Genomic DNA, 26,845 nt, shown 5'->3' with positions numbered 1-26,845 from the left:
GCCCCAGGAATGTTCCATTTCTTAACAATTCTCGGGGATTATTTCCTTCGAGAAAAATCACTTGGGCTATTTCATTTGAATCACCAAATCTTAATAGTGATAACATGAGAATGGGGTGGTAAAATTGGCCAAAAATTTGCTTTTTGTCAATAACTGCCGAAATTTGGCACTTGGGGGGTTCTTTTTGGGCTTAAAATGAAGATCAGTTCATTGTCTGATGATTTTTTTAGTAACAGTTTTCGCGAAAACGGGCTTTCGGAAATTCCCAATTCTAGCACTGTGAGGGCAGTTTCAGCTCGAACTTGAACCCGAGGAGTTTAAAAATTCCATATATTTGGAACCGGGAATTTTTTGCGTACTCTGCGTACAAGAATATACTTGAAATGCATATCAATGGAAAGATCAGAACGTGGATCTTTTAGAAAGAAACATTCTTGAACTGAAAAAATCGAGGGCGAAGAGAAAATAATGCTCGAAAAAAAGTACAGTTTTTCAATTTTCTAAAAAGCTACGGAACTTGAGGAAAAAAAAGAAAGAGGTACTAAAAAGGAGACATTCTCAAGTTTCCAATGATGTGTATTTGAAGGCGATCTGATTATTAATTATTTGTTAATTCCTTAAAGACCGCAGGATTTTTAAGAACTCCAAAAATTCAAAAAAATCGTACTTAAAAAAATACTTTGTTTGTTAATATACCCGGATATTATGAAATGAATTTTTCTGAATACCTTTCAAAGCCTCAGAATCCAAAAAGATTCAACTGAATAACTATTATTAACAAAAACATGGGTGAATTGGATAATTGTCGAAAAATATCGAGGAAAGAGAACTTTGGGCAGGGTTTTCCATATTAAAAACAAATTTTTCGAAAAAATAGTGAGAATGTCATGATACCTATGGATTTCCTCTTTCAGATGAATTTTAAATCATGAAAAAATATTCATTTTTACACGAGTTATTGAACAATTTGTCCACCTGCTTTTACGAGAACGCTGCGTCCCCGGCAGCACTCCAAATACGTGCGTTTGGGGTTTGTTATCTCGAAAATGATCAAGTTTTCGAGAAAAGTTATCGGAACAATTTTTGTATATAATGAATTGATCTTGATTTTAAGCCCAAAAATAACTAACTATGGGCAATTTTCCCGGTGCCTTTCACATGTTTTTTTTGGTAAATAATTTGAGGGTTGAAAGTACCCATTAATACCTGCCAATTAAAAAAAATCAATCGAGGGTATGTTGGGACCTTTATTTACCGTACTATGAAGACGTTTCGTTATGCGGTTTAACATTTTAGAAATATTATGTCCAAAGGAGGTACAGTAGCCGACGCAGCTATAGCAGCTCTATTTTGCGAGGGAGTCGTTATGCCGCAATCTATGGGGCTAGGAGGAGGATTTTTACTCACGCTCTATAAAAAAGATACTGGAGAAGCTATTTCTTTGAATTCTCGAGAAGTAGCACCTGCAGCTGCTACACGAGATATGTTCGGAGGAAATGCTACTCTGTCATTAAACGGTAAATTTTGTTCATCCCTCCATTTCAATCAAATTCATTTGTACGAGAGTTGCTACTCAAGTTTTAAGACAGACAAATGTATCAAACGCTTCTTAAGCTATAGAAAAACTTTGACCTCGCAGTTCATTTTGTAACCTAGTACAACCAGAGGAACGCGGTGGTTCGAGATGGTGTTTCATCGCCAAAAATCGAACCGAGTTGGTTAAATTTTTTGATTAGTATGAATGTTCCAAGTATCTTTAAACAACTCAAATAGCAATCGTGTGACACCACTTTCTCCGAGTACGTTCACTATTGGAAATGTCGAAATTTATGACGGCGGTATCAAATTTGACATATTGAAATCAGTGTTGCCGTATTTCAAAATTTAAGTAACAACCCTCGTGATAAATTTATTGTAGTTTAATTATCTAATGAATCTCATGAATTTTAAGGTGGATTATCAGTTGCTGTACCAGGAGAATTGAGGGGATATTGGGAATTGTACGAAAAATACGGAGGTGGTGTTTCGTGGAAGGATATAATTAAACCCAGTATTGATTTGTGCAATAATGGCATACCGATTACTGAATACGTAGACTACGTATTGAGATCCAATAAGGATAAAATTCTATCAGAACCACAGTTAATGTAAGGAAACTATTCAAACTTTTTTATTTATAAGAATAATGAAGTTATTCAAACACCTTCTATTTTCAAAAGACTATAGTGTATAACTGATTTACCATATTATTCCATCTAGCATCGAAAAATACTCGAATGAATACCAAATAGAGCAACAGGCTTCATTATATTCTGTGAAAGATTTCATATTTATAGTAACTTTGGTTTCAAAGTTCTTGTAATTTTTTTAGTTTTCTATCTAATACGAGCTGCTTTGTAGATTTTTGTAGCATCTTCTTTTTTTTTTCAAGTTTCTGGTCATCACGTAGAAGTACCTCAAACTTCTTAATCTGATTATGAATCTTTTAGATTGTCTTAGGTCTAGAATACGTCCCCAAGTCTCCATCTGTTCTTTAACCATCCGTTAAGCGTTTGTCATTGATGTGGCACCACAGTAGGGGTCTAGTACAAAGTATGGAGTCGTTACTACGTTTTTTGTTTCGGCAAGGTTGTTGGCTTCTTCAGTCACTTTAACCGGAAATATTTTCTATCCAAATACTCCCTATTTTTGTTAGCAACTCTACCTGAAAAAAAGTAGGTGATTTTCTCAGTTGTATGGAGATTTTGATCCAAATATTCTCAATACAGTTCTTTGCGCTAGCTTCGAACCATTGCAGATATAATTCGAGCCTGCAGAAGATCTCTGTTGTCCCATGATTGACCGTCATTAATTACCATTTCGAATGGAATGTCTGTATTCATCATAGTGTACATTTGATCTATTGGTTTGTCACTGCTTTCTAACTTATAATTTATATGTGATTTGTCAGATTTCCTAGCTTCAGTTTTTTGTCAACATTAGCCTTTGGATGCTGCTAAATACCTCTATAAGGGGAAGAAGGTTTAGCACCGTCTCTAAGGTTGTGGTGGGGAACTTTGCCTCTATGATACTAATGCAGATTAACTTTTGATTTTGTTCAGTTTTTTGAGATGTTGTTTGCTCAGTTTTCGACCACCAAACAAGCGATTTGTATCTGATCATAGGATTGATGAGTGTTGGGAAAACCATCTGTCTCAAGTCTCTAGTTTTTTGTTATAACTTTTGGCTTTTTTGTGTTTTTACCTCGAACCATCCTTTCCTCTGTTTTCCATCACTTTTTTGCTGTTCTGTACAATATTTTGGCTAAGCTTGGTGCCTTTTCTAATGGAAATACGTTTATTTTCAAATTTGAAGCATTAATACTTTGGTTCTGAGTATGTTATATCATGATAAAATATTTATTAATTTTATTTCAGAAATATTTTTGTCGACCCAAAAACGAATGAGTTATATAAACAAGGAGATGTTTATACGCGACCTCTGTTGGGGGCAACACTAACAAAAATAGCCGAAGAAGGTGGTGATACTCTACATAATGGTTCCCTAACCTCAATTTTAGTAAAAGATATACAAAATCGGAATGGCATCATTACGATAGAGGACATGAATAATTATAGGTAGGACTAGAACTAATTTAATAAGCGAAAAACACTAAATAAACGTTGTTTTTTTCAATAGACTACGAACTTGGAAATTAAATGGCAACAATGGAAAGATATAACCTTAAAATGTTTATTTGGTTACACGTCTAGCTCTATAGCCCAGTCAAAGTTTGTTTATAGATTTAATTTATTTGTAAATATACATAATTTAACCCGAAACTTGTTGCAAAAAATTCGGAAGCTAGTAGATGATGTGAAAATGAAAATTTTCTCACAGGACTCGTAGTTTATGAGTTAAGGACATTTAACGTTGCTAACTTAGTCCCAAACACTCTGTATTAATGTATAGTGTCATTTCAAAATACAATCAAAGTTGTAAGCCTCTGCTGGAATTTTTTTGTCGGTTTCGGCTCGTTTTTTGGAGAGTAATCCGCTAGATTGTTGGATTGTGTCGAGGACACAATCACAAATAATGCGTTTGATTGTTGTTAAGTATCTTTACAGTCTCTACTCGATGTTACTTTTGGAAATGATTCCGGTCTTATGGTACGAGTCCAGTATTAACATTTTTCGTGTCCAAAACATTAACCAAAATATGTTGAGTCGATCTTAGAGGAAGTTATGAGTCTCAGATCTAATCGACCACCATTTGTGTGCACATCTGTCAACATTTTTGGCACCAAAGCATACGTGAAGATTTTAGAAAGGTTCTTAATTGCATTGGACCATGTCCAGCAGTCTTTTTAAGTAACGGACAGTATATTTTGTAACAAATGTTGATCATATTAAATCTGTTGATTGTAATGATAGGAAATATTATTATTATTTTAATTTTAGACCAAAATGGCAGACACCAATTAATTTAACTTTGACAGGCGGTCATAAATTATACAGTCAACCCTTACCTGGTTCTGGTGTTGTTGTGGCGATGATTCTAAATATATTAGATAACTTTTTAGACATTGAAAATCAAGAATCTATAGAAAATTATCAAAAAATCGTGGAAACTTTCAAATTTTCTTATGCCAAAAGGAGTTTATTGGGAGATCAAGATTTTGTACCGCTCCAAGAGGTATGTATGATTATTGTTTAGAGTGAACCACATTTCATGATTTGTCAGTATTTCTTTGGAATTTAATGACTACAATATTATTGTTGCGACGACATTGGACACTCTGTAGATGTAGCTATAGCTAGTCTTTCTAATGTGGAACTCAAGGTATTAACTGAGCAAAAAAATAAAAAAAAAATATTGATAGTAGTAATTTCGAAGAAGAGCAGCTTTTGATTGCTTTTGAAATAGAACTGAAATTATGTACCAATTTGTTGAAAATAAAGAAGCCAAATTAGAAAATTGGAAACAAGGAATAGACTGAATGAGCTGATTTACATAAAATTTGATTTGTTTTTATAAGAAATTCCTGCAAGCAGATCATAGAGGTCTTTTCCCTGCAGATTGGAAAGTTTCTCGTGTCAAACCATATCAAAAAAGGTTCCTAATAACTACGTCCATTGCTTTAGTCCCAGCCATTCTCAAGGTCATGAAGAAAGCTGTTAATCAGCAAATCTTTAGATATCTTAAATCTGCTGTCATCATCAGTGACCATCAATGCGGCTTCCTTGAATATAGATCAAGTGAGGACCTCGTGGTCTATATTATTAACGTTTGGACTGAGCTATGGAGAAATATGGGGAATTCAGAACAATCGCACTTGACATATCGAAGGCTTTTGACAGGGTTTGGCATGGCAACTTCCTAAATTGATTAAGATCGTTCGGTTTGCAGTCCTCACTTATCGGCTGGTTTGGTAGCTTCCTCAAAGACTGATCCATCCCAAGCATATCCTGAAGATGCTAGAATCAATACAGAAGACAGCAGATCGACTTATAGGCGATCCAGAGTTGACCAAAAACTTGGAAAACTTAGAGCATAGAAGAAAGCTTCCCTCCTAGAGAAATATTTGCCACAGACGTGGCTCATGAACATCGAATTTTTTTTAAGACGAGCCAAATCCAGTTGTTCGCCACGAAGCTCGTTTCTTCGGAAAAACTTAACTTGTCTCCAACGTTCCATTGGAAAAACGTAGAATGATCAATTGTGGTACACCAGCATTTGTTTACCAGAAGTGTTCGAAAACAACAGGAAAATCTATCGCAGAAGCGAGATCTCACGCATAAATTCAAACATAAACGTTTTTGAATAGTCAAAACATCGAATTGTCATCCACCGTTTAGTCCTTATTTGGCACCCAATGATTTCTTCATATTCCCGCAGATCAAAGATACACTTGAAGAAGAAGTTGACGCGTTCAAATTAAAATATTAAAATAGAAAAAACCGGGTGGTTCTTTTCAAAAAAATAAAGAAATTTGATATTTATGAGGTTAATCTTTGAACACTTTTTATACACACCTTGTATAAAATCGAGAATTTTTCAACATAGATTCAAATACGTGTGACCTTGCTAAAAGCAACTGAATAGAAACCATTTTCATATCTTCAAGGGTATCTTCGTAAAAAAATAATTTATAAGGGTTTGCAACGGTTAAATTTTTTACAAAAAAATTAAAAACACAAAATGTATGCATTTTTCGAAAAAAGTTTTTAGACAAAAGTATACTAAAATTTTACGTAGATTTAGAAAATGTATTAATATACAGGGTGTTACACTAAAAATAACAAAGTTACAGTCGACTTCCGGTAGAACCGGAAGTCGGCCATCTTTGAAAATATCTTAGTTAAAAAGATCGTATATGAAAACTCAAACGTAGAAATTTTTATGATTTTACTATAAGTATTTTGACATATGCGAATAGTTTTAACTCGTCGTGGGACATCCTGTATAATTTCGAAAGATTATACTGACCTATCAAATTTCAGCAACATGTTTTAAATTGAAAAAAGAGGAAGAAATACTTTGTTGTACCAGAAACCAGTAATAGAGTTGTGGAGACGACAGTATTTGATGAAAAAGTTTACACACACACAAACTTGTGTAAACGCAGGCCCACAAAGTTTAAAATTTGAGTTGATTAATCCATAAATTCGTCAAGGCGACCTTACAACTAGATTAAAGAGCCCTTAAAGTACAAATCACATCATTATAGTCTCAACAAATTGTGTGTGTCTGTAAACCTGCGAACAAGTTGAGGTACAAGAAGAATTTCCAAGAAGAAAGTCCCTAAGGGTCAGATCTATTGAATACGGTGGATCGTGAGGCAATTTGTGAATGTTAATGTTAGCGATCATAGAATTTTGAGGAGTTGGGTTCACCTTATCAAGCAGCATCTTTCTGATGATACTCGATGGACAAAATCCCACGACTATCCCTCTCTATCCTAACCTAAACTAACCATGATTTAGTATTGTGAGTCATTCTTTAGCTTCACTTGTCTACTAGCGATTCCTTAAAGGCGGGTTTCATATATATATAAGACTTGCATCGTGCAGCTTGTGCGCTAGTCGCGTGCAGCACCACTAGGAACCGATAGGTAGCCCGCTCTTCGAGTTAACGCATGTGCAGAAAACATTTCCAAGCCGCATGGTCATACACAGGCAACCCAAAATCACTTATTGGATAGCTTGAGTTTGTTATTTGTAGTAGTTTGTAATTAGATAGTTCATATACTAGTTTGAATATTGATTTTGTGTTAACTTCAAGAATGTATAATTGTAGGTTGAAAGATTTTCATTAGAAGTCTAATATTTACCTCATACGGGGGGTGTTCATAACTTCATTTATTTATTGTAGATACTCGATGAAATTACTTCAACTACATTTGCCGAACAAATCCGAAAATCTATTAACATCACTGCTACTTCTACGGATACATCATATTATGGTGGGAATTATTCTGTCCAAGAAGATCACGGAACAGCAAATTTATGTATCCTAGCACCGAACGGAGATGCTATTGCCGTAACTAGTACAATTAATTATATGTAAGACACTGATTTTGTTTTATATAGTTCGTGATTGATTTGTGGTTATCGTAGATTTGGTGGTATGGTTTCGGAAAGTACTGGAATCATTTTAAATGATCAAATGGATGATTTTTCTTCCGACAATATCATCAACGTGTATAATTTACCACCGTCACCAGCCAATTACATTGAACCAAGAAAACAGCCGTTGTCTTCGATGTCACCTAGTATAGTAGTCGATGCAAATGGTGATGTTGTTATGGCAGTTGGGGGAGCTGGGGGATCCAAAATAATCACCAGTATAGCTCAGGTATAAATGTAATGAAACAAATCAGAAATTTTTTAATTTATATCACTAATCCGGCAAACATTGATGCATCGAACTGTACTCTAAACTTGTTAATTTCATAGAAATTCGGTTCATTTACAAAAATTTCATAGTAAATTTTGAAAAAAATTGTCAAAAGAATTGAATAGATTGATCACTCATAGTTTCCGAAAGTTATTTGGTCTGAATTATCGAACAAAACTAGGAAAACCATAGAACTACTATTTTTTTAAATAATCTAAGCAATTTTCAAAATTGGTCACGAAATTTTTTTGATTTAATTTGTTTAAACACACAAGGATTTATTTTGAAAAAGATTGGGATACATTTTCATCATAAAATTTGTGAAACCTTTAAACTATAACATAAAACTGAGGGTTCTTGAAATTCGGCTTATTTACAAGAATTTCATAGTAAATTTTGAAAATACAGTCAAACGAATTGAATATATTAAAAAGTCATAGTTTCCAAAAGTTATTTGGTCTAAATTATTGAACACAAGGTGGAAAGCCATAGAACTACTATTTTTTAAAACACTCTAAACAATTTTTCAAAATTGGTCACGAAATTTTTCAATTTTTTTCAAAATAATATGTCTAAACACACATGGAATTATTTTGAAAAAGATTGGGACGTATTTACATAATAAAATTTGTAAAACCCTCGAACTATACCACAAACTTGAGGACTCTGGAAATTCGGTTTATTTTCAACAATTTTATAGTAAATTTTGAAAAAATTATCAAAGGAATTGAATATATTGATGAGTCATAGTTTCCAAAACTTATTTAATCTAAATTATCGAACAGAAGCTGGAAAACCATAGAACTACGATTTTTTGAAACACTAAACAATTTTCAAAATTGGTCACGAAATTTTTTTGATTTAATTTGTTTAAACACACAAGGATTTATTTTGAAAAAGATTGGGACGTATTTACATAATAAAATTTGTAAAACCCTCGAACTATACCACAAACTTGAGGACTCTGGAAATTCGGTTTATTTTCAACAATTTTATAGTAAATTTTGAAAAAATTATCAAAGGAATTGAATATATTGATGAGTCATAGTTTCCAAAACTTATTTAATCTAAATTATCGAACAGAAGCTGGAAAAACAATAAAACTATGATTTTTTTAAAAAATCTAAACAATTTTTAAGATTTTTAGTACAATAATTAATCATCCTGTATAAATATACTTATTTCAACGTTGCAAGCGGTTAAGATTCGTCTTTATTTTATCTCTCTTCCACTCATTAATTATCACATTAGTAACGAAATATTCCATCTCTACATCGTCTTCGATTTTGATAACAGAATTTGTTTTACGAGGGTCGTTGCAATTGTATAAGAAATTCAATGAGTAGAATATAAATAAAAACCCTGGTTTGGTCAGGTATTTTGGTACGTAGGTTGCACTCTTCATCTTGTGGTAGACAAAATTTTTTGTTTTATTGACAGGTTCAAAAACAAATAACATAGAAGGTATTGCGACCCGTGAGCATACCACAAATAAATGAGAAAAACATTGATTTTCTAGATTCAGACCACAAACTTACAAAGATTGGCCTTGTGATTTGTTAATGGTCATAACAAACGCAAAACGGATCGGAAATTGTCGTTCAAATCGGTTGGGATCATCGAGGTCCTCGATGTTCTTCAATTCACTTACCACCAAACGCGTTCCGTTAGACAGTTTTGGTTGATTCATGTTTTGAATCATTACCACGGAACCAACATTTAGTCTTAAATGGTACGCTGGTAAGCTAGGCACCTTGAAATAAATATGTACCTCGAATTTCGGATTGATTAACCGTTTTTCGATGATATCTACTCCAAATTGAGTCATTTAGGAGTAACCATTGTATTTTTGAATGAATGTGCTACGAAATCCAGTTGTATTAACACCTGGTTCTGACCTACTTTCCCATTAATTTTCAGCTAAATCGGCTGTTACTCATTTTCGACTTACAATATTGCCTAAAGCTCTTCAACAGGGCCAGCCAACAAATTCTGGAAGACATCTCCCTGCATAAATATGTTATATCACAACTCACACGCCCGACAAAAGGACGTAATATGCCTTAAAATGATATGGCCAGATCAAAAATTTTATCTTCAAATTTCTTTTTAGATTTATAGTTCAATTTTATCCAAAATTGTATGATGTAAATTTTAGTTTCCAGAAGTATTCTGGCGACAATATATCCACACTATTTGACAGATCTATATCTCTTGGACTCAATTTTTTTCAGGTTATAGTTAGACACCTCTGGTATGGAACAGAATTACAAGCAGCGTCAAATTTCAAGCGATTCCATCATCAGTTATGGCCAATGCAAGTGGATCTCGAACCCCTGTTCGAAACTGAAGTAAGTAACACGAATATCGATTAAATCGATTTCAATTTGCAAGTGATTGTGCATTTTTTGCATTGTAAAATATTGAGCCCTTAATTAATTCTGAACGTCGACCTTTTTGAAATTGGAGAAGCGTGCTTACGAATTAGGCAAACGTATTCAACGATGAATAAGGAAGGAAGGATCAGAATTTTTAATCTTAAGTAGTCAAACGGTTGCTTGGGAATAAAACTACCGTATCAGTCTCGGATAATGAGTTTTTATACTCCACATTGTGTTTGGAGTGATTCGAAGTGTTTGGAGAAGGATGTGAAAACTAACAGCGTTCATGAAAGTTGGAAACATTGATCAATTTCATCAAGATAATGCATCAGAAAATTGTGTTAACGATGTATGGTATTGTTTCTTTTTTATTGCCGATTTGGCATGGTAAAAAGATCTCAAACCGTTCACTATTTTATAATTAAATCTAAATAATGGAAATTATCATCGAAAGTCCTGTTTTTTCATCGATTTTCGACTAAAAATAACTGATATGTTAAGTCTAGATATTTTTTTTCAGGCCGCTTATATCGCAGAAGGTCTAAAAGAAATAGGCCATGAAGTTGTTTACGTTGATGGACGTGGATTCGCCGCCGTGACGTGCGTATCTACGAGAAACGCGGGATCTGTCACAGGAGCTTGGGATATAAGAAGATCGGGCTCTGTAACGTATCTGTGATATTAAAATTATTCATAGTAAACTTGCAAGAGTTTTATTTAGTGACTACAACGATCGAGTATATCATAAAATATCAATTGATTAGTCGAATATTTATGTGATGACAATCAATAATTTTGTTATTTTAATTATCAGGAAAATTCTAAGTAACTAAGATTTGTCTGACGCGTAATTCGATAATTAAGCTTAAGGGATACGACGACCTTTAGGAAGATCTCCAAAAAGTTGGATGGATTCATGGACATCAACATCTCAAGGTTGACAAGCTGGAAACTACGCCTACAATACGTTGAAGAAGAAGAAGAAGAAGAAGAAGAAGAAGAAGAAGAAGAAGTGACATTTCTTAAGAATAACCACATTCTTTCAAGAAAGATTTCACATTATACTAGGATGGTTCTAGAAATACATGTCTTAACAAGAAAACACAAAATTTTTCGAAAAAAATACATTCATTCTTCAACGTGATTTCATTTTAGCTCTATACACGTTTCCCAACGATGTTCCCAATCATTTACAGCTCTTCTTTGCTGGAAAATCTTTGACCACCGAGACATTTTTTCCTGGGGAACAGAAAATAATTCGAAGTAGCTGAATCTGGCGAATTAATTGCATGAGATGGCAAATCAAACTCTAATTTCCTTCAGATGGAATGTTCTTTGCCTTCTTTGAAGTCGGTTCTCCTTTTTCAGTCCAATGTTTTGATTCTCTTTTGTTTGTTCCATCCATCGTTATGGAACGGTTGTTTTTGTTCCATTGTGAGCAAACGCGGCACCCATCTTTCGCACAGCTTTCTCGTCTCCAAATTTTCAGTTAATTTGCGATGTAAAATGTTCTATAGCTCACGCACTTTCGGTCTATTATCCTCCAGTACCGCTTCGTGGATTTTATTCAGCATTTCTGGAGTCGTCACCTCATTTAGTCAACCTCTATGATGATGACCTTCGCAGGTTACATGGCCTCGTTTAAGGAACAGTGTAGCTCACACTAGAATCTAATTAAGCTTTTATATGGGTTAACAATAACCAATTTTTTCCATACTTACAAATTTATTGAAAACGTTCATTATTGATGGCTGACACACAAATTCAAAACAACGTGGCGGTCTTAAACTTACAATACATACTGTTTAGAGTGTACTTTCTAATACAGGTGAGAATATTCTGGATATAACCATCCTCAAAAGATTCAAAATGTTTCTGACAAGATTTCTATATGTAATATTGCTAACATGAAGCAAAAGAAGACGATGACATCAACGTTGAAGATAATGAATTCTTGATATTGGTATTAGCATTAAAAAATCCCTAAAAAAGTGCCTGAAAATGCTAAATATTCAAGTTTAAGTCAAACAAATGTTTTCTTGGATTCTTCCAAGGTACAAATACGATGCGTGAATTAGATGTTGCTTATGAGTTCTTGATCGAATTGCAGAAGAGAAAATTGCGTTTACCAGTGAAGCCGAATGTTCACAGGTAGTCTTCCGGAATTGCTTTCATTCAGTTAATGTTCTGGACCGGAAATCAATTCTCTATGAAGACAGAAGACCTCACATACAAGATGAGGATTGTGCTGGAGCTATCAGGACATCATATGTTGTTTTTCGTAAAAACCAAGCTGTCACTAAGCCGTCAATTGTCGTTAGAGACTGTCTTTGTAAGAGATTTCATAATTCCACCACGCACAATGAGACAATCAGCTCAAATCGATCTCTCTTTGCTCATTAAATGTGTTTTTTCCTTAAATTTTAATAAAGAAAGAGAGATTCAATGAAAGTAGAGCAATTGTACTCTCATAGAATTAGAGACGGTTTAATGAGAAAAACAAGCTGTCGTTTGTTGTCATAGATAAAAGCTAGAGTCTCTTAGCACATTAGATCAGCTCAGAACATTGATAAATTCTATATTTTTCTATGAGGAGAATTTTCTATGAAGACCAAAATTTCCATACATACCAGATTAGGATTGCCCTGGAGCTGTCAGTTCTTGAAAGTTAATCTGGAAATCGTTTCCTAAGGGCTCTATTTTTTTTAGTCATAAAGTCAATTTTCATTTGTGTCCTAGAGTCACAGTGTGATGATTTAGTGGACATTGAGTTCTAACAAAACGGGGGATTTGTTTTCTGTTTTTTTCTAAGGGTTTTTTTGAAATTTCGTGTTCATGCGAACTGTTAAAAATTTACAAACGGCATTTAGGAAAATGCATTTTACTGCATCGTAGAAACCAAACTAAAATTGATGCAACAAGAAACTTTATGTAATTTTTTTCTAATAATGTCAAAACACAAAATCGAATACTTGGCTGGTGCTTGGGGACGCATCATCAACCCTTAAACGGAATGTTATTGGTGCATTTCAGATTTTTCATATCTTGTAGCTTGATACTGAACAAAATTAAGAATCGACAAGCTAGATGATGTTCTAAAATATTGCCAGGTGCGTTTATAAATAATTTTTTGTGAAAAAAAAATGAATTTGATGCACGCTGAAACTTGGACAGTTGATATTTGCAAATAAACAAATGTCAAATTGACAGTTTTTATACCTGTAAGTTATGAGAGAGAGAAAGCGTTTATCGTCAGCTGGTGGAGTGGACAACACTATGATTTGATTGGCTCTGCTATAACCACGTGACACACAAGTTTCATTTATCTACCAGCTTTTTAACTATAACAAATTAATGTTTCATAGATAAAAGTTTAAGTAGATCTACATTATAGTGACCAATTCTTCATAAAAAAATGGATAATCGCTGAAAGGATAAGCGGGATTTTGTCAAACTTCGTACATTGTTTTGTAATTATTTAAAACGGGGTCTATCGTCTCTTTTATTCAAGATACATCCTGTATAAAGTTTTGCTACATTAGAAAAACCGAATATTGTGATTAGTACTTGACAGAATGAGAAATTCCTCGAATATAAGCCCTTTAATTAGAGCAAAAGTAAATTCTACTTGATCCTAAATACACAAGTAATATTTTATCAGGAAATTTCTCCATTACACGTCATTATATTTCAGTTTAAACTGGTTTAATTAACTTCGTTATGTAATGACTTTATATTATTCTCATTTAATTGAATTTCTATCAACTTTATGTCATTTCTAGTAGTTATACAGCTCTCAATACAGTCGATTTACAAATTTTAAAAATGTTCTCAATCAGATTGTAGAGCGTCCGCGTAGAAAAATTTAGTGTGGCGCCCTCTAGAGAATATTTTAACTACTACTTAACGATTATATAGAGTCATCTTTTCCTTTGAGAACAAGTTGTTATATAACGTGATATTTTTTGAACAAAAATTTTGTTTGTTGTTGGGGTACTCTTATACCTCTTTTCAAGTTATTCTATTTATTGAAATGTATAGACAAACGCCCTGGAATTTTAGGGGATTACCCACGAAGACATATCCTCGGCATATCCTTATAATGTCAGTTGCTTTCAAATTGCTGTAACATAAAGTCGATTGGTTTATGATTTATGTCTATAGTGTATATAATTAGTCTGCAGACCATATATCTGACTCCGATATCCAGCCCAGGGGCCGGAAACCGCCCTGGACCGTATCAATAACGCCCGCGATCGCAATGTATCACAGAAAGAAGAATCATGTTTTTTTGGAGCTTTTAGACTTCATTCCATTCCTCGTACTTTCAAGTCTACGGATGTTTATAAGTAATTTCAAGTGCCTAGACAAGCGAGATAAAAAGACAGTATCGCCATCTTTTAGCAGCAAGGGGAAATATTATTTATTTTGGTCGAAAACGATAGAATCTTCCACGCGCTTCGATTCTAGACTAAAACCTTCCTTAATCATATAAAACGAGTGCTTTGGGCGCGACGTGAGTCAGTTGAGTCGAGAAATCGAAGCGATACGGTTGGAGAAGGATACCAACTTGAAGCACGTGTTCGTAGCTCGAAAGCTCTGGGGTACATTTGTACACCATTAAGTAAAATTTTTGGCGCAGATCTACAAGGGATAAACAAATATAGGTACAATTTAATCAACTTTTAGCGAACTAAAACAAAAAATGCGCAATTTCACTTTAATTTCTTATTTCTTGGACCTTTTCTCAAGACAGTTTTTCACCTGTGTTTAAAAAAACTGACAAAGAGAAGGATGGACAAAATTCTAAAGATAGTAATTTTTTTCTGTGAAAAATGTACGTAAAAGCACAAAAAATTGAAAACCAAAATCATTTCTGGTCATTTCTGGTCAGCAAGATTATAACAGAGAAATAATACCAAGATATTTATGGTTGTTTCCAATTTTCACTATTCAACATTTAGGTAGGTAAAACCATCCTTTGGGCTTAGTTGCAAAAAATTATGGAACCACTTTCTGAACATCTTTGTCTTCCCAAGCGAAAATTTCGCCATATATCTGAATAAATAGAAATCAGGCGGTGCTAGTTCAGGACTAGGTGCTGGCTGTAGTAGGAGTTCAATACCACAACATTCTTCGATCCTAACCTGAACAATTCCCCGCTCAAATCAACTATTCACCTCTTTTTGCTCATTAAATATGTCCTCCACTCCAAGTTCAACGAACAAAAAGAAAATGATTTAAAGAAAATAGAGTTCAAAATGTATGACTTTTCATTTATGAAAATCGTCATTACTTCTGAGACACTCTATATATTAGGTATTCTAAAACTTTTCGTAAATAAGAATTCAATACGATTAATTTTCTTCCAGAAATTAAAAAAGAAATCCCATCACAATATGATAAAGATATTCCCTTTTCAATTTAAAATCAATACATCACAGTTGGAAAGGATATCTATGTTAGCTTTGAAACGGCCCGCCGTCAACATATTTTAGAAAAACCACTCGACCAGAAATCCTGAAAGAGAGATTCGGAGGGAATTGTGAAAGCAATTGAAAGCGACGATGCTGATATAATCTTTGATCGAATCAGACAATAGCATGCATTCATTCGGATAATCTTTCACCTGAAGAAAACATCTTTTCTTTTTTTCTTGTGACCGATGGAAAACTAACTCGATAACTTTCAATCCCGGCTACTCAGTCAGAGTTTTTCTTGGCGTTTATTAATGTGATGCTCTTTGTCACCAAATTCGTACTAATAGAAACGAAGGAATAGAAATCTTGCAACATTATTGTTTTTAGTTGCTAGATGAGTTACTAGTTTTATCAATATTTGATGTACTAATCATTCCGTTTCTCACTTTAATCCATCCCTAATCTATTTAGAATTAAAAAATAACATAAATAACTGTTTATTGTGATATTTCCGATTGGAAATTGTCCTTATAAGATAGAAAAAGGTATAATTACTATTTTTACCAATGCAAACCGTCAATTGTCGTTAGACACTGTTTTATTGTTTTCAATTGTTGCTAGAGACCGTTTTTCACCAAAGCAAAAAGCCAATTATTCTAAAAATCAAATTTTTCTAAAAATCAAACTCTAAATTGTCGTTAGTAACTGTTTTTCACAAAAAAGAACCGTCAGAGATTGTTTTTTTTTCAATTGAAACCGTCATTTTCGTTAGAGACTGTTTTCCACAAAAAGAAAAAGCCAATTATCGTCAGACCATTCGGTCCAAAACTCAAGCTTTGAATTTTAGTTAAAGACTGTTTTTTGTATCAAAAACCAAACCACAAATTTTCGTTAGTGACTGTTTTTCACAAAAATAAACCATCAGTTGTCGCTATGGACAATTTTTTACAGATATCAAGCTCTCAATTGTCGTTAGACATTGTTTTTCATAAAAAGGAATCGTGAGAGATTGTTTTTTATGAATTGAAGCCGTCATTTGTCATTAGAGACAGTTTTCCACACAAGCAAAAAGCCAATTATCGTTAGAGTCTATTTTTTCCATAAATCAAACTCTAAATTGTCGTTACCCACTGATTTCCTCAAAAACGAACCGTTTTTTTTTTCAATTGAAGTCGTCATTTGTCATTAGAGACTGTTTTCCACAAAAATAAGCCATTGGAGATTGCTTTATCACAAATACAAATTGGCATTGGTCATTAGCGAATGTTAGGGATATTGTTTTTCACAAAAAAGAACCGCAAGAGATTGTGTTCCATGAATTGAAGCCGATATTTGTCATTAGAGACTGTTTTGCACAAAAGCAAATAGCCAATTATGGTTAGAGACTATTTTTTCCATAAATCAAGTTCTGAATTGTCGTTAGCCACTGTTTTTCACAAAAGGGATCTTTTTTTTTAACAAACAAAAACCGCCGTTTTTCATTAGAGAATGTTTTCTACAAAAATAATCTGTCAGTTGTCGTTAGGAACTATTTTTTCCAGAAATCAAGATCATACTGTTTTCCACAAAAAGGGACTATTAGAGATTGTTTTTAAAAAATTGTCATTTGTGATAAGAGCCTATTTTCCACATCCAATAAAGCCAATCATCGTTATAGACTATTTTTTTCAAAAGCCAAACAACAAATTTTCGTTAGGAATTGTTTTTCACAAAAAGAACTGTTGAAGGTTGTTTTTTACAAATAAAAAGCATCAATTATTATTAGTCACTGTCTTTTGTTTCAAAAACCAGCCTGTCACTTATCGTTAGAGACTGTTTTTCACAAAAACAAGCCGTCAATTGTTGTAGAGACTGTTTTATTAAACCAAGCAGTCAATTGTCGTTAGATACTGTCTTTTCCAAAAACCAGGCTGTCATTTATCCTTAGAAACTGTTTCTTAACAAAACAATATATCCATTGTCGTTAGTGACTGTTTTTCAAAAGAAGCTGTCAGTTGTCGTCGGAGACTGTTTTCATAAAAAACTCCGTTGTGAAATATCATTGAAATCTATTTCTCACCAAAAACAAGCTGTCATTTGTCGTTAGATACTGTCATTCCAAAAACCAAGCTGTCAATTGTCGTTAGAAACTGTCTTTCAACAAAACAATACATCATTTGTCGTTAGTGACTGTTTTTCAAAAGAAGCTGTCAGTTGTCGTCGGAAACTGTTTTCTAAGAAACTCCGTTGTGAATTGTCATTGAAATCTATTTCTCATGAAAGTCAAGCTGTCATTTCTCACTAGAAACAAATAGAAACCGCCCAAATAATGTCAATTCTGGAGTTTGTCTTTAAAGCACTGTGTTCGACGCACAGATCTTAAAAACAATTTGGAACGTGGGTTTGAACCACGTGATCGATTGGGTGCTCAAATTGGAAAGCGACTGTTGTTAGAGAATGATTTTTCCTGCAAACAAAACGTCTATTATCGTAAGACACAGCTTTTGCGAAAACTAAGTTGCCGTTTGTCGTAGAAATTGCGTCAATTGTCGCTAGAGACTTGTTTTTCAAAAAGTGAACTGTCATTTGTCATTAGAAACTGTTTTTCAACAATAAAAACCGGCAGTCGTTATTGGAAACTGTCTTTTATATCTATATTTATGAATTTAATAGAAAATGTGTATTATAAACATACTGTATACATTTCCAATAAAATATCTCTGTCCATTAACATGCTTAGTATAAACTGGATTGAACTTACTTGTAAGCAACCAGAATAACCCGTTTGATTGTAAATAACGTGATCACATGGACACTGACACTCCCCCACAATTCCCAATTGTCCACTAGGCACACCTGTAGACGACGACATTTCGAATACGATTTCGGGATCGTTCATTTCCGCATCCATACCATCCCCGGCTGCTCGACGATTTTGTTGTATATTGCTGAGAATTCCACCAGATCTGGAAATTGCGAAATTTTTTCTATTTTTTTCGTCTCATAATTAACAAAATAAAATTATGGGGTAATTTGAAACACGAAATTTGATTGGAAATACCTCAAACTTATACTTTGTTTTTCCATATAATTCAAAACCTTGCGTCGTGGAAATGGAAGAAGAATGCACCAGGGAGAAGAAGATGAAATTAGAAAAAATGTGTTGGAAAGTGAAAGAAAAAAGAAAGGAATATTATAATGAAGAGAAATTAAAGAAATATATGCAGATAGCAAACAATGATATGAAAAAGAATCAAGAAAGAAGTAAAAGGCAAAATCAGAAAGCACCTTATGAAGAGGTATATATATAATTGGTAATAAAGAAGGAAAAATGGAGTCACACAGTATTTAAAAGAATCACTAGATGATAGTGAAGAATAACCAAGCAAAAGGGAATCGGAGGAAAACATTGGTAAAAAGGAAGACATCAATATTTCAATTGATATATGGAGTCGAAGAGATTATGGCTTTTGTTGATACAATAAGCCATAAACCACCGCGAAATAGCACTTTTGGATGTAACATACAAATGGTCTACAATAGACAAAGACATACCATCAAAAGAAAGAAATGTATAAGGTGGGGCAGTGAAAAAGTCAAATAAACCAGATAAATTGAGAAGACCAGTAAAAAACGACAGCGAAGTAACTTTGGACGCCAGTACTTCTAAAGAAAACAAGATATGGAAAGATCTGAGACAAGGAGATTGATAATGCAGAACTATCTTCAATTTAGTCAAGAAATATTACTAAGAGAGATGGTCTAGCATAAGCAAACAACACGAACTCATTGCAAGATTCAGGAAAGAACTTCAAAGAATATTTAAGAGGAGGAAGAAGAAAAATATCTGGTAATGAACGACAATTCTGTGTTCAACATCAAACTTAGAGAACATCATTTTGTGATAATACCAAATAATAGTAAGTGTCCTGTTTGCTTTATATGTAAAAGAAAAAGTTAAACCTGTGGTATCTCTTCATGAAAAATACCTTGATTATCTGGAAACCACATTAAATAATAGTACAATGAATATTGCAGATTCTTTTCATATAGGTGCAGTTGAAGTATGTACAAACTTCGTTCCCGTTCTATTTTCTGATACTCTAAAAAGTTTTTTTTAGAATAAAATATGCCTGGATCCGTCTCTGTTGTTGCTGATTTTATATTCGTTCCCCAGGACCGATTCTTATATATCCTATATCCTATAAATCACGAAATCAATATTTGTTTCGGCTTTTTGGAGGTTATGTTCCTCGTAATTTATTTTTCGTTCGTTCCTCGTAAAAATGTATCAGTTTTGTGTCATTTCTTCCATTGGCTCTAACAAAAAGACAATAGTCTTGAAATAGGTAAGATCCAAAGAGCAAATTATACAAAAACATGTATTACATTCCATTAGGTAAAAGACTTAAAGATGTCCAAGGTATAGTTTTTATATGATCTTCGTCTATCAATCACATAAGCTTGTCCAATATCAAGGGCTTTTCAAGGAAATTTAAGGAAACGGTAAAATACACGAAAGTGTCTTCTGTAACAAAAACATTCCCTCATTCGAAAGAAGTTTATGTGCTTTCTGCAGTTAATGGTGTTGAATCGAAACAGAAGTTCAGCTTTTGTTGGTCCTCAAGTACTGCAACTGATTAAGCAATTGGAGGTTACTGATCTCATACAAGATTTGGATTTGCCCAAAGAAAAAGCGTGTTAAGCTCAAGATTGAAACAGTAGATTTGTTTTCTGAAGAAAACGACATAAAGTGCTGTAATGGAATTGAGGACTCGATGGTAGAATTGACTTTTGAGCATAGGTCAGTGGATTTGAGTCCTCATTGATTCCTCAAGTATGACAGAAAGCTGTACTACTTCATAAAGAAAATAAATTGCCATCACTACTTTTAGTTCAGAAACGATAGAGAACAGCAAATATCAATGGTAAATCTGAGCAGATTTGGAAGTTGCTTTGGTTTTTGGACAGTAAAATTAGCTCCACAAAATATTGTTTTTTATTATGCGAGTTGGACAGTCGAGGGAGGAATTAACATTATAAAAGAGCAATAAGTTTATGTGCTTTGTCCAGTTTATGGTGAAGAAATCGAAACAGAAGTTACAGCTCTTGTTAGTCCTCAAGTACTGCAACTGATTAAGCGATTGGAGGTTACTGATCTCATACAAGATTTGGATTTGCCTAAAGAAAAAGCGTGTTAAGCTCAAGATTGAAACAGTAGATTTGTTTTCTGAAGAAAACGACATAAAGTGCTGTAATGGAATTGAGGACTCGATGGTAGAATTGACTTTTGAGCATAGGTCAGTGGATTTGAGTCCTCATTGATTCCTCAAGTATGACAGAAAGCTGTACTACTTCATAAAGAAAATAAATTGCCATCACTACTTTTAGTTCAGAAACGATAGAGAACAGCAAATATCAATGGTAAATCTGAGCAGATTTGGAAGTTGCTTTGGTTTTTGGACAGTAAAATTAGCTCCACAAAATATTGTTTTTTATTATGCGAGTTGGACAGTCGAGGGAGGAATTAACATTATAAAAGAGCAATAAGTTTATGTGCTTTGTCCAGTTTATGGTGAAGAAATCGAAACAGAAGTTACAGCTCTTGTTAGTCCTCAAGTACTGCAACTGATTAAGCGATTGGAGGTTACTGATCTCATACAAGATTTGGATTTGCCTAAAGAAAAAGCGTGTTAAGCTCAAGACTGAAACAGTAGATTTGTTTTCTGAAGAAAACGACATAAAGTGCTGTAATGGAATTGAGGACTCGATGCTAGAATTGACTTTTGAACATAGATCAGTGGAATTGAGAATTCTCATTGATTCCTCAAGTATGAAAGCTGTACTACTTCATAAAGAAAATAAATTGCCATCACTACTTTTAGTAGAGCTCATTCAGAAGAAATATGCGACATTATAAAAATAGTTTAGAAACGATAGAGCACATCAAATATCAATGGTAAATCTGAGCAGATTTGGAAGTTGCTTTGGTTTTTGGACAGTAAAATTAGCTCCACAAAATATTGTTTTTTATTATGCGAGTTGGACAGTCGAGGGAGGAATTAACATTATAAAAGAGCAATAAGTTTATGTGCTTTGTCCAGTTTATGGTGAAGAAATCGAAACAGAAGTTACAGCTCTTGTTAGTCCTCAAGTACTGCAACTGATTAAGCGATTGGAGGTTACTGATCTCATACAAGATTTGGATTTGCCTAAAGAAAAAGCGTGTTAAGCTCAAGACTGAAACAGTAGATTTGTTTTCTGAAGAAAACGACATAAAGTGCTGTAATGGAATTGAGGACTCGATGGTAGAATTGACTTTTGAACATAGGTCAGTGGATTTGAGTCCTCATTGATTCCTCAAGTATGATAGAAAGCTGTACTACTTCATAAAGAAAATAAATTGCCATCACTACTTTTAGTTCAGAAACGATAGAGAACAGCAAATATCAATGGTAAATCTGAGCAGATTTGGAAGTTGCTTTGGTTTTTGGACAGTAAAATTAGCTCCACAAAATATTGTTTTTTATTATGCGAGTTGGACAGTCGAGGGAGGAATTAACATTATAAAAGAGCAATAAGTTTATGTGCTTTGTCCAGTTTATGGTGAAGAAATCGAAACAGAAGTTACAGCTCTTGTTAGTCCTCAAGTACTGCAACTGATTAAGCGATTGGAGGTTACTGATCTCATACAAAATTAGACAAGATACGACATTATAAAGATAGTGTTGGAAAAGATAGAAAACAGCAAATATCAATCGTTAATCTGTGCATATTTGAAAGTTGCTGCTTTGGTTTTATCATAATCAAATGCTGATAATAAAACGGGGGTTTCATGATTAATTAAGATTTTTCAAAACAATTAATTCATTTCTCAAAAAATGTGACGCGACTCAAATTTGTTTCTCCTTTTCCATTTAGTTTCGCTGTAAGAATTACAAATTACATAATCTTATCCACGAGGACAAAATTAATAATTCTTTCGTTGCCTAGTGTAACTTTCTAGTCCAAAAGAGTCTTAATTATATTCAAAGGATGTTGTGAAGAACAAAAATGATTAGAATAATATCTTAATGTGAAAAAAATATGTTTGGAGCTATATATAACCTAAAATTGTTTGGTTATACTAAAATTTCTATAGTATATGAATTTTGAAAATTTCTACGAAATAATTGAACAAAATTGAGTTCATATAATGACTTTATTATTGAATTACAATGAGGCTTTCTGCTATTTGAGCTTAAATACGATGTACAAAATTATCACCCGTACTTGGACGACGTTATGTTCTTAATATAGGATTAATTTCGAGTGATCTTTGTCCACCTCTTCGTACAGCTCTTTCATCATGGTGCTATCGATTTGGAAATTACACTGAGTATGCTCTAACACCATCACTGGTTTTAATCGATTCTCAGTATTGAGTAATTAACCTCTAATTCAAATTAGAAACGAATTTCACGCAATCAACTGTGGAGAGAGCTGGTTAACGGGAGCTTTTAATGTTTCTGTTCCAATAATACGAGGCGTGAAAAAAAAACACGAAGATTTATTTTATTTAAAACAAAGTAAAAAGGTAAAGGCAACGATATGAATTTTCCCGGTATATTTTTGCGCAGGCAATAAATTTTGCTTTATTAAAAGTGAGTTGGTGGTAAAAAAGCGTTGGAAAAAGTCGGTTTTGTTGGATCCAGAAAAGGTCTCGAAAAAGGCCCGGCTCATTTGCAAGTGAAGAGACGTTCACAAAGAGAGAAGAACCCCGGCCGGCTCGCCGTCTTTCTTGAAGTGCTTTTCCATTCAACTTTCCACTTAGTGTCTAACAAACTTTTTAAATACGAGCAAAATGGAAATTTTCCCTCAAATTATCAATGAGGTTCTTTTCAATTATAAATGTAGATATACTTTATCTTCCGAATGTTTTCCATTTGCTGGACTTTTTTCGTGTTCCCCATAAAGATTTACGATTATTTCGAAACTATTTTATGCTGAAACTTCTCCTCTACATTATATTCCATCGTATTTTATTTTCCATAAATATATTCGTCGACAGAAAAAAGAGGAATACACAAAATCATGTGGGCTGAAATTTTTTTTACATAGAATTTGATTTTGATAACTTTGAGTTGTGTTTTACCTCAAAATTCATAAATGACCTCCTAATTAGCACAAAACTGATATCCAGCGATCACTGAGGGATAGATCTAGAGGAAATACCGGACGTGAAAGACGTTTGAAGCCCATTGATTTGTTATAAGGATGCTTCTTCAAAAGGAGTTGTTTTTTCGCGATTTCGTCTATCAAAAAAACCAGTAATACCATGTAATAGTCGATATTTGAGTCTTTCTACGTTTCTACTTCTTAGAATCATCAGTTCGTGGTGGTTTGGTCGATTAAAAGCACGCGTGGCACCCACTTTGAACAAAACTAACGCCGTCTCAAATATTCATTCATTGTATTTTAAGTAGCTTCAAAAACAAATACAAAATTGAATTTGAAAAAAAGGTAATAACATAAAATAGAATACAATTAGAGTAGATGTTCAAAATGTCCTCCATTTTTACGTATCTTTTTTTCTAAAGAATCCATTAATCTTCTAAACCGTTGGGAGACCAGTTATGAGGTAATTAAAGTGAAGTTGGATTCAGTCTTCCAATTATTATAGTATTAACTTTAAGATGCGACCAAACTGTGTAATCCAAGGGATTCAAATCGCACCACCGAGGAGGCCAATGAATCGGAGTTTCTGCACCTCTACCAATCCATCGATTCGGAAAATGGTTAATCAATTACAACACCTTCTATCTAAGTAGAGATCACCGCTTGTTTAACGTTAAACCTTCTAATTTCTTAAAAAATTTGGATTGAGGGCTGTCCTTTCTTGTAATGTTTGATAAAAATCCACTTCAATGGTGGGTCCACACGATACAGACTTTTGTTCGTACAGATATATGTGCAAACTATGAAGTCGGAGTGAAAAAATTTACGCAAACATTTTGATAGAATGTCTGTACAGAGTTTTCATTACTTCAGACTTTCATTTCTCTAAAAAAGTGTCGAGAAGACGTCAATTATTATTAGCAAACGCAGCTTGAATTATTTTTGGAAAAGAACTGAGAAAAAAAGGATCTGTATGGTGTAAAAAGTGGTTATTGCTGCGATCTAGTTATTCACATATAAATTTAATTAGGGAATTAGCTTGTGATGATGGTCGTGATTTTCAAAACTATTTACGAATGGACGTGGATAAACTTTTAAATTTAGTAACTCCGTTAATAGTGAAACGCAATCACGCCGGACGAAAGATTTTCAGCAACTTTAAGATATTTAGCTACTAGGCCAGGGCATTTACGAAATTACGTGACAAAATTAATCGTAGGAAAAAAAAAGCCATCGTGTTCTAGGTGTTAAATAAAAGTTATGTGCATAAAATTCAACATTTTTGGCTGTGCGTAATTTTTTTTGAACAATAAAAACGCCAAAAAATCGGTACAAATTTTGTTTTTTGCGTTTTGCGCTGAACCTATGCAAAAATCGTTTTTGTTACTACTTAATATTGTGGGGAATTGGAAAATCTTTAAAATAAGCTTTTATAAATTAAATTTCGATAATTTGTTGCTTAGATAACTTGACCGAAAGGAGAAAATTTTTAATTTTTTAAATTGTTTATAATTTATTTGATTTTAAATATAAAAGTTTCTTATTCACTGAAAACCAAGATCTCAATGTACTTAATCAATGCTGTGAAAATGGGCCCTGTGGCCCCAATAGTTTTTGCAAAATGGCAATTAAACCATAGGAGGCCCTTTTTTTCAAAGGGCCGTTCTTGTTCACCGGATGGTCCTATTATCATTTAGAAAGTCGCGCTGGAAAGAAGAAGCATTGAACTAAAAATCCCTCATCTCAGTTTTTTTTGACAAAAACGCGTTCCAAAAATAAGAAAAAAAATTATAAACAATTTATTGTTTTTTAAATATTAAACATAAAAATATCGTGTAATTTGGGACGAAGTTAGACATTTTTTTTTTCAATATTAAGGGTTTTTCCGTCATTTTCTATGAAACCTATAAATGCGTTCAAGTAAATCAGTAAATACGAAGTATTTCCTCATCAAACTAAGTATTTTCACCTAGAATACAAAGTATTTTTAAGCCAGTATGAATAACTGTTTATTTAGCTAATAAATAAGTCTTACAAAATATTGAGAAAATTATTAATTTAAGCAAAAAACTAATGTGACAGCTAATTTTAGCTGAACGAGTTAGCCCAGTTGAAAAAAAACACCAAAATCGGCCCAATTACTGAGATAATTGATATTTTCCAGCGCTCCGCAGATTTGAAGTCTGTCGGAGCATTTTTGAACGCGCAGTGTCAATTATACTGCTACCAAATGCACATTTTCAATAATAGATTATTGAAACTTTTATTGATAAAAATTTCAAGCTTTCCCTACAAAATGACGCAAAAATAATATTGAAAAACAAAGCCGCAGTGAATTTAAAAAAAAAATATCTAACTTCGCCCCAAATTAAACTGCCAGCTTTCCGAATATGACATTGGTATTACGATATTTTTTTGAGGTCAAAAAAAATTAAAAAAAACTGGGATTCTTAGTTAAACTCTTCTTCTTTCCAACGCTACTTTCTAAATGATGATAGGACCATCCGGTGAGCAAGAACGGCCCTTTTAAAAAAAGGGCCTCCTATGGTCTAATTGCCATTTTGTAAAAACTATTGGGGCCACAGGGCCCATCTTTACAGCATTGATTAAGTACATTGAGATCTCGGTTTTCAGTGAATAAGAAACATTTATATTTAAAATTAAACAAATTATGAACAATTTAAAAAATTTAAAAATTTTTTCCTTTCGGTTAAATTATCTGAGCAACAAATTATCGAAATTTAATTTATAAAAGCTTATTTTGAAGATTTTCCAATCCTCTACAATATTGCCCATAGTAACAAAAACGATTTTTGCATATATTCAGCGCAAAACGCAAAAAACAAAATTTGTACCGATTTTTTGGTGTTTTCATTATTTAAAAAAAATTACGCACAGCCAAAGATGTTTAATTTTATCCACATAACTTTTATTTAACCCTTAGAACACCCGTTGTTTTTTTCTACTATAAATTTAGTCACCAAAAGCCTTTTTTTTCGTAAGTGCGCTGACTTATGGGTGATTCCGTTC

The 26,845-nt window shown here is 33.4% G+C and overlaps 2 protein-coding genes across 3 annotated transcripts in view; one reads left to right on the top strand and one right to left on the bottom strand.

Moving 5' to 3' along the window:
* The window catches only part of LOC130896821 (uncharacterized), a 193,308-nt gene that overhangs the window by 89,421 nt on the left and 77,042 nt on the right, over positions 1-26,845 (bottom strand). The window contains exon 4 of the mRNA XM_057805150.1: positions 18,420-18,624. Coding sequence (XP_057661133.1) covers positions 18,420-18,624 — 205 coding nt within the window. The remainder of the gene's footprint in view (positions 1-18,419; positions 18,625-26,845) is intronic.
* Positions 1-26,845, top strand: part of LOC130896823 (scoloptoxin SSD14) — a 92,403-nt gene that overhangs the window by 10,809 nt on the left and 54,749 nt on the right. The window contains exons 3-10 of one of the 2 annotated variants that reach the window (XM_057805157.1): positions 1,297-1,517; positions 1,952-2,147; positions 3,417-3,617; positions 4,440-4,674; positions 7,354-7,544; positions 7,599-7,836; positions 10,113-10,229; positions 10,780-10,955. In XM_057805157.1, coding sequence (XP_057661140.1) covers positions 1,297-1,517; positions 1,952-2,147; positions 3,417-3,617; positions 4,440-4,674; positions 7,354-7,544; positions 7,599-7,836; positions 10,113-10,229; positions 10,780-10,938 — 1,558 coding nt within the window. In that variant the 3' untranslated portion in view covers positions 10,939-10,955. Of the gene's footprint in view, positions 1-1,296; positions 1,518-1,951; positions 2,148-3,416; positions 3,618-4,439; positions 4,675-7,353; positions 7,545-7,598; positions 7,837-10,112; positions 10,230-10,779; positions 10,961-26,845 lie in introns of those variants that run through there. The other variant, XM_057805156.1, reaches the window with a different exon arrangement.

This window comes from Diorhabda carinulata, chromosome 7 (assembly GCF_026250575.1).
Source record: "Diorhabda carinulata isolate Delta chromosome 7, icDioCari1.1, whole genome shotgun sequence".
In the NCBI taxonomy this organism is placed as follows: domain Eukaryota; kingdom Metazoa; phylum Arthropoda; class Insecta; order Coleoptera; family Chrysomelidae; genus Diorhabda; species Diorhabda carinulata.
Note: the sequence above shows the minus strand (reverse complement) of the source record. Positions and strands in the feature narration are given on the sequence as shown.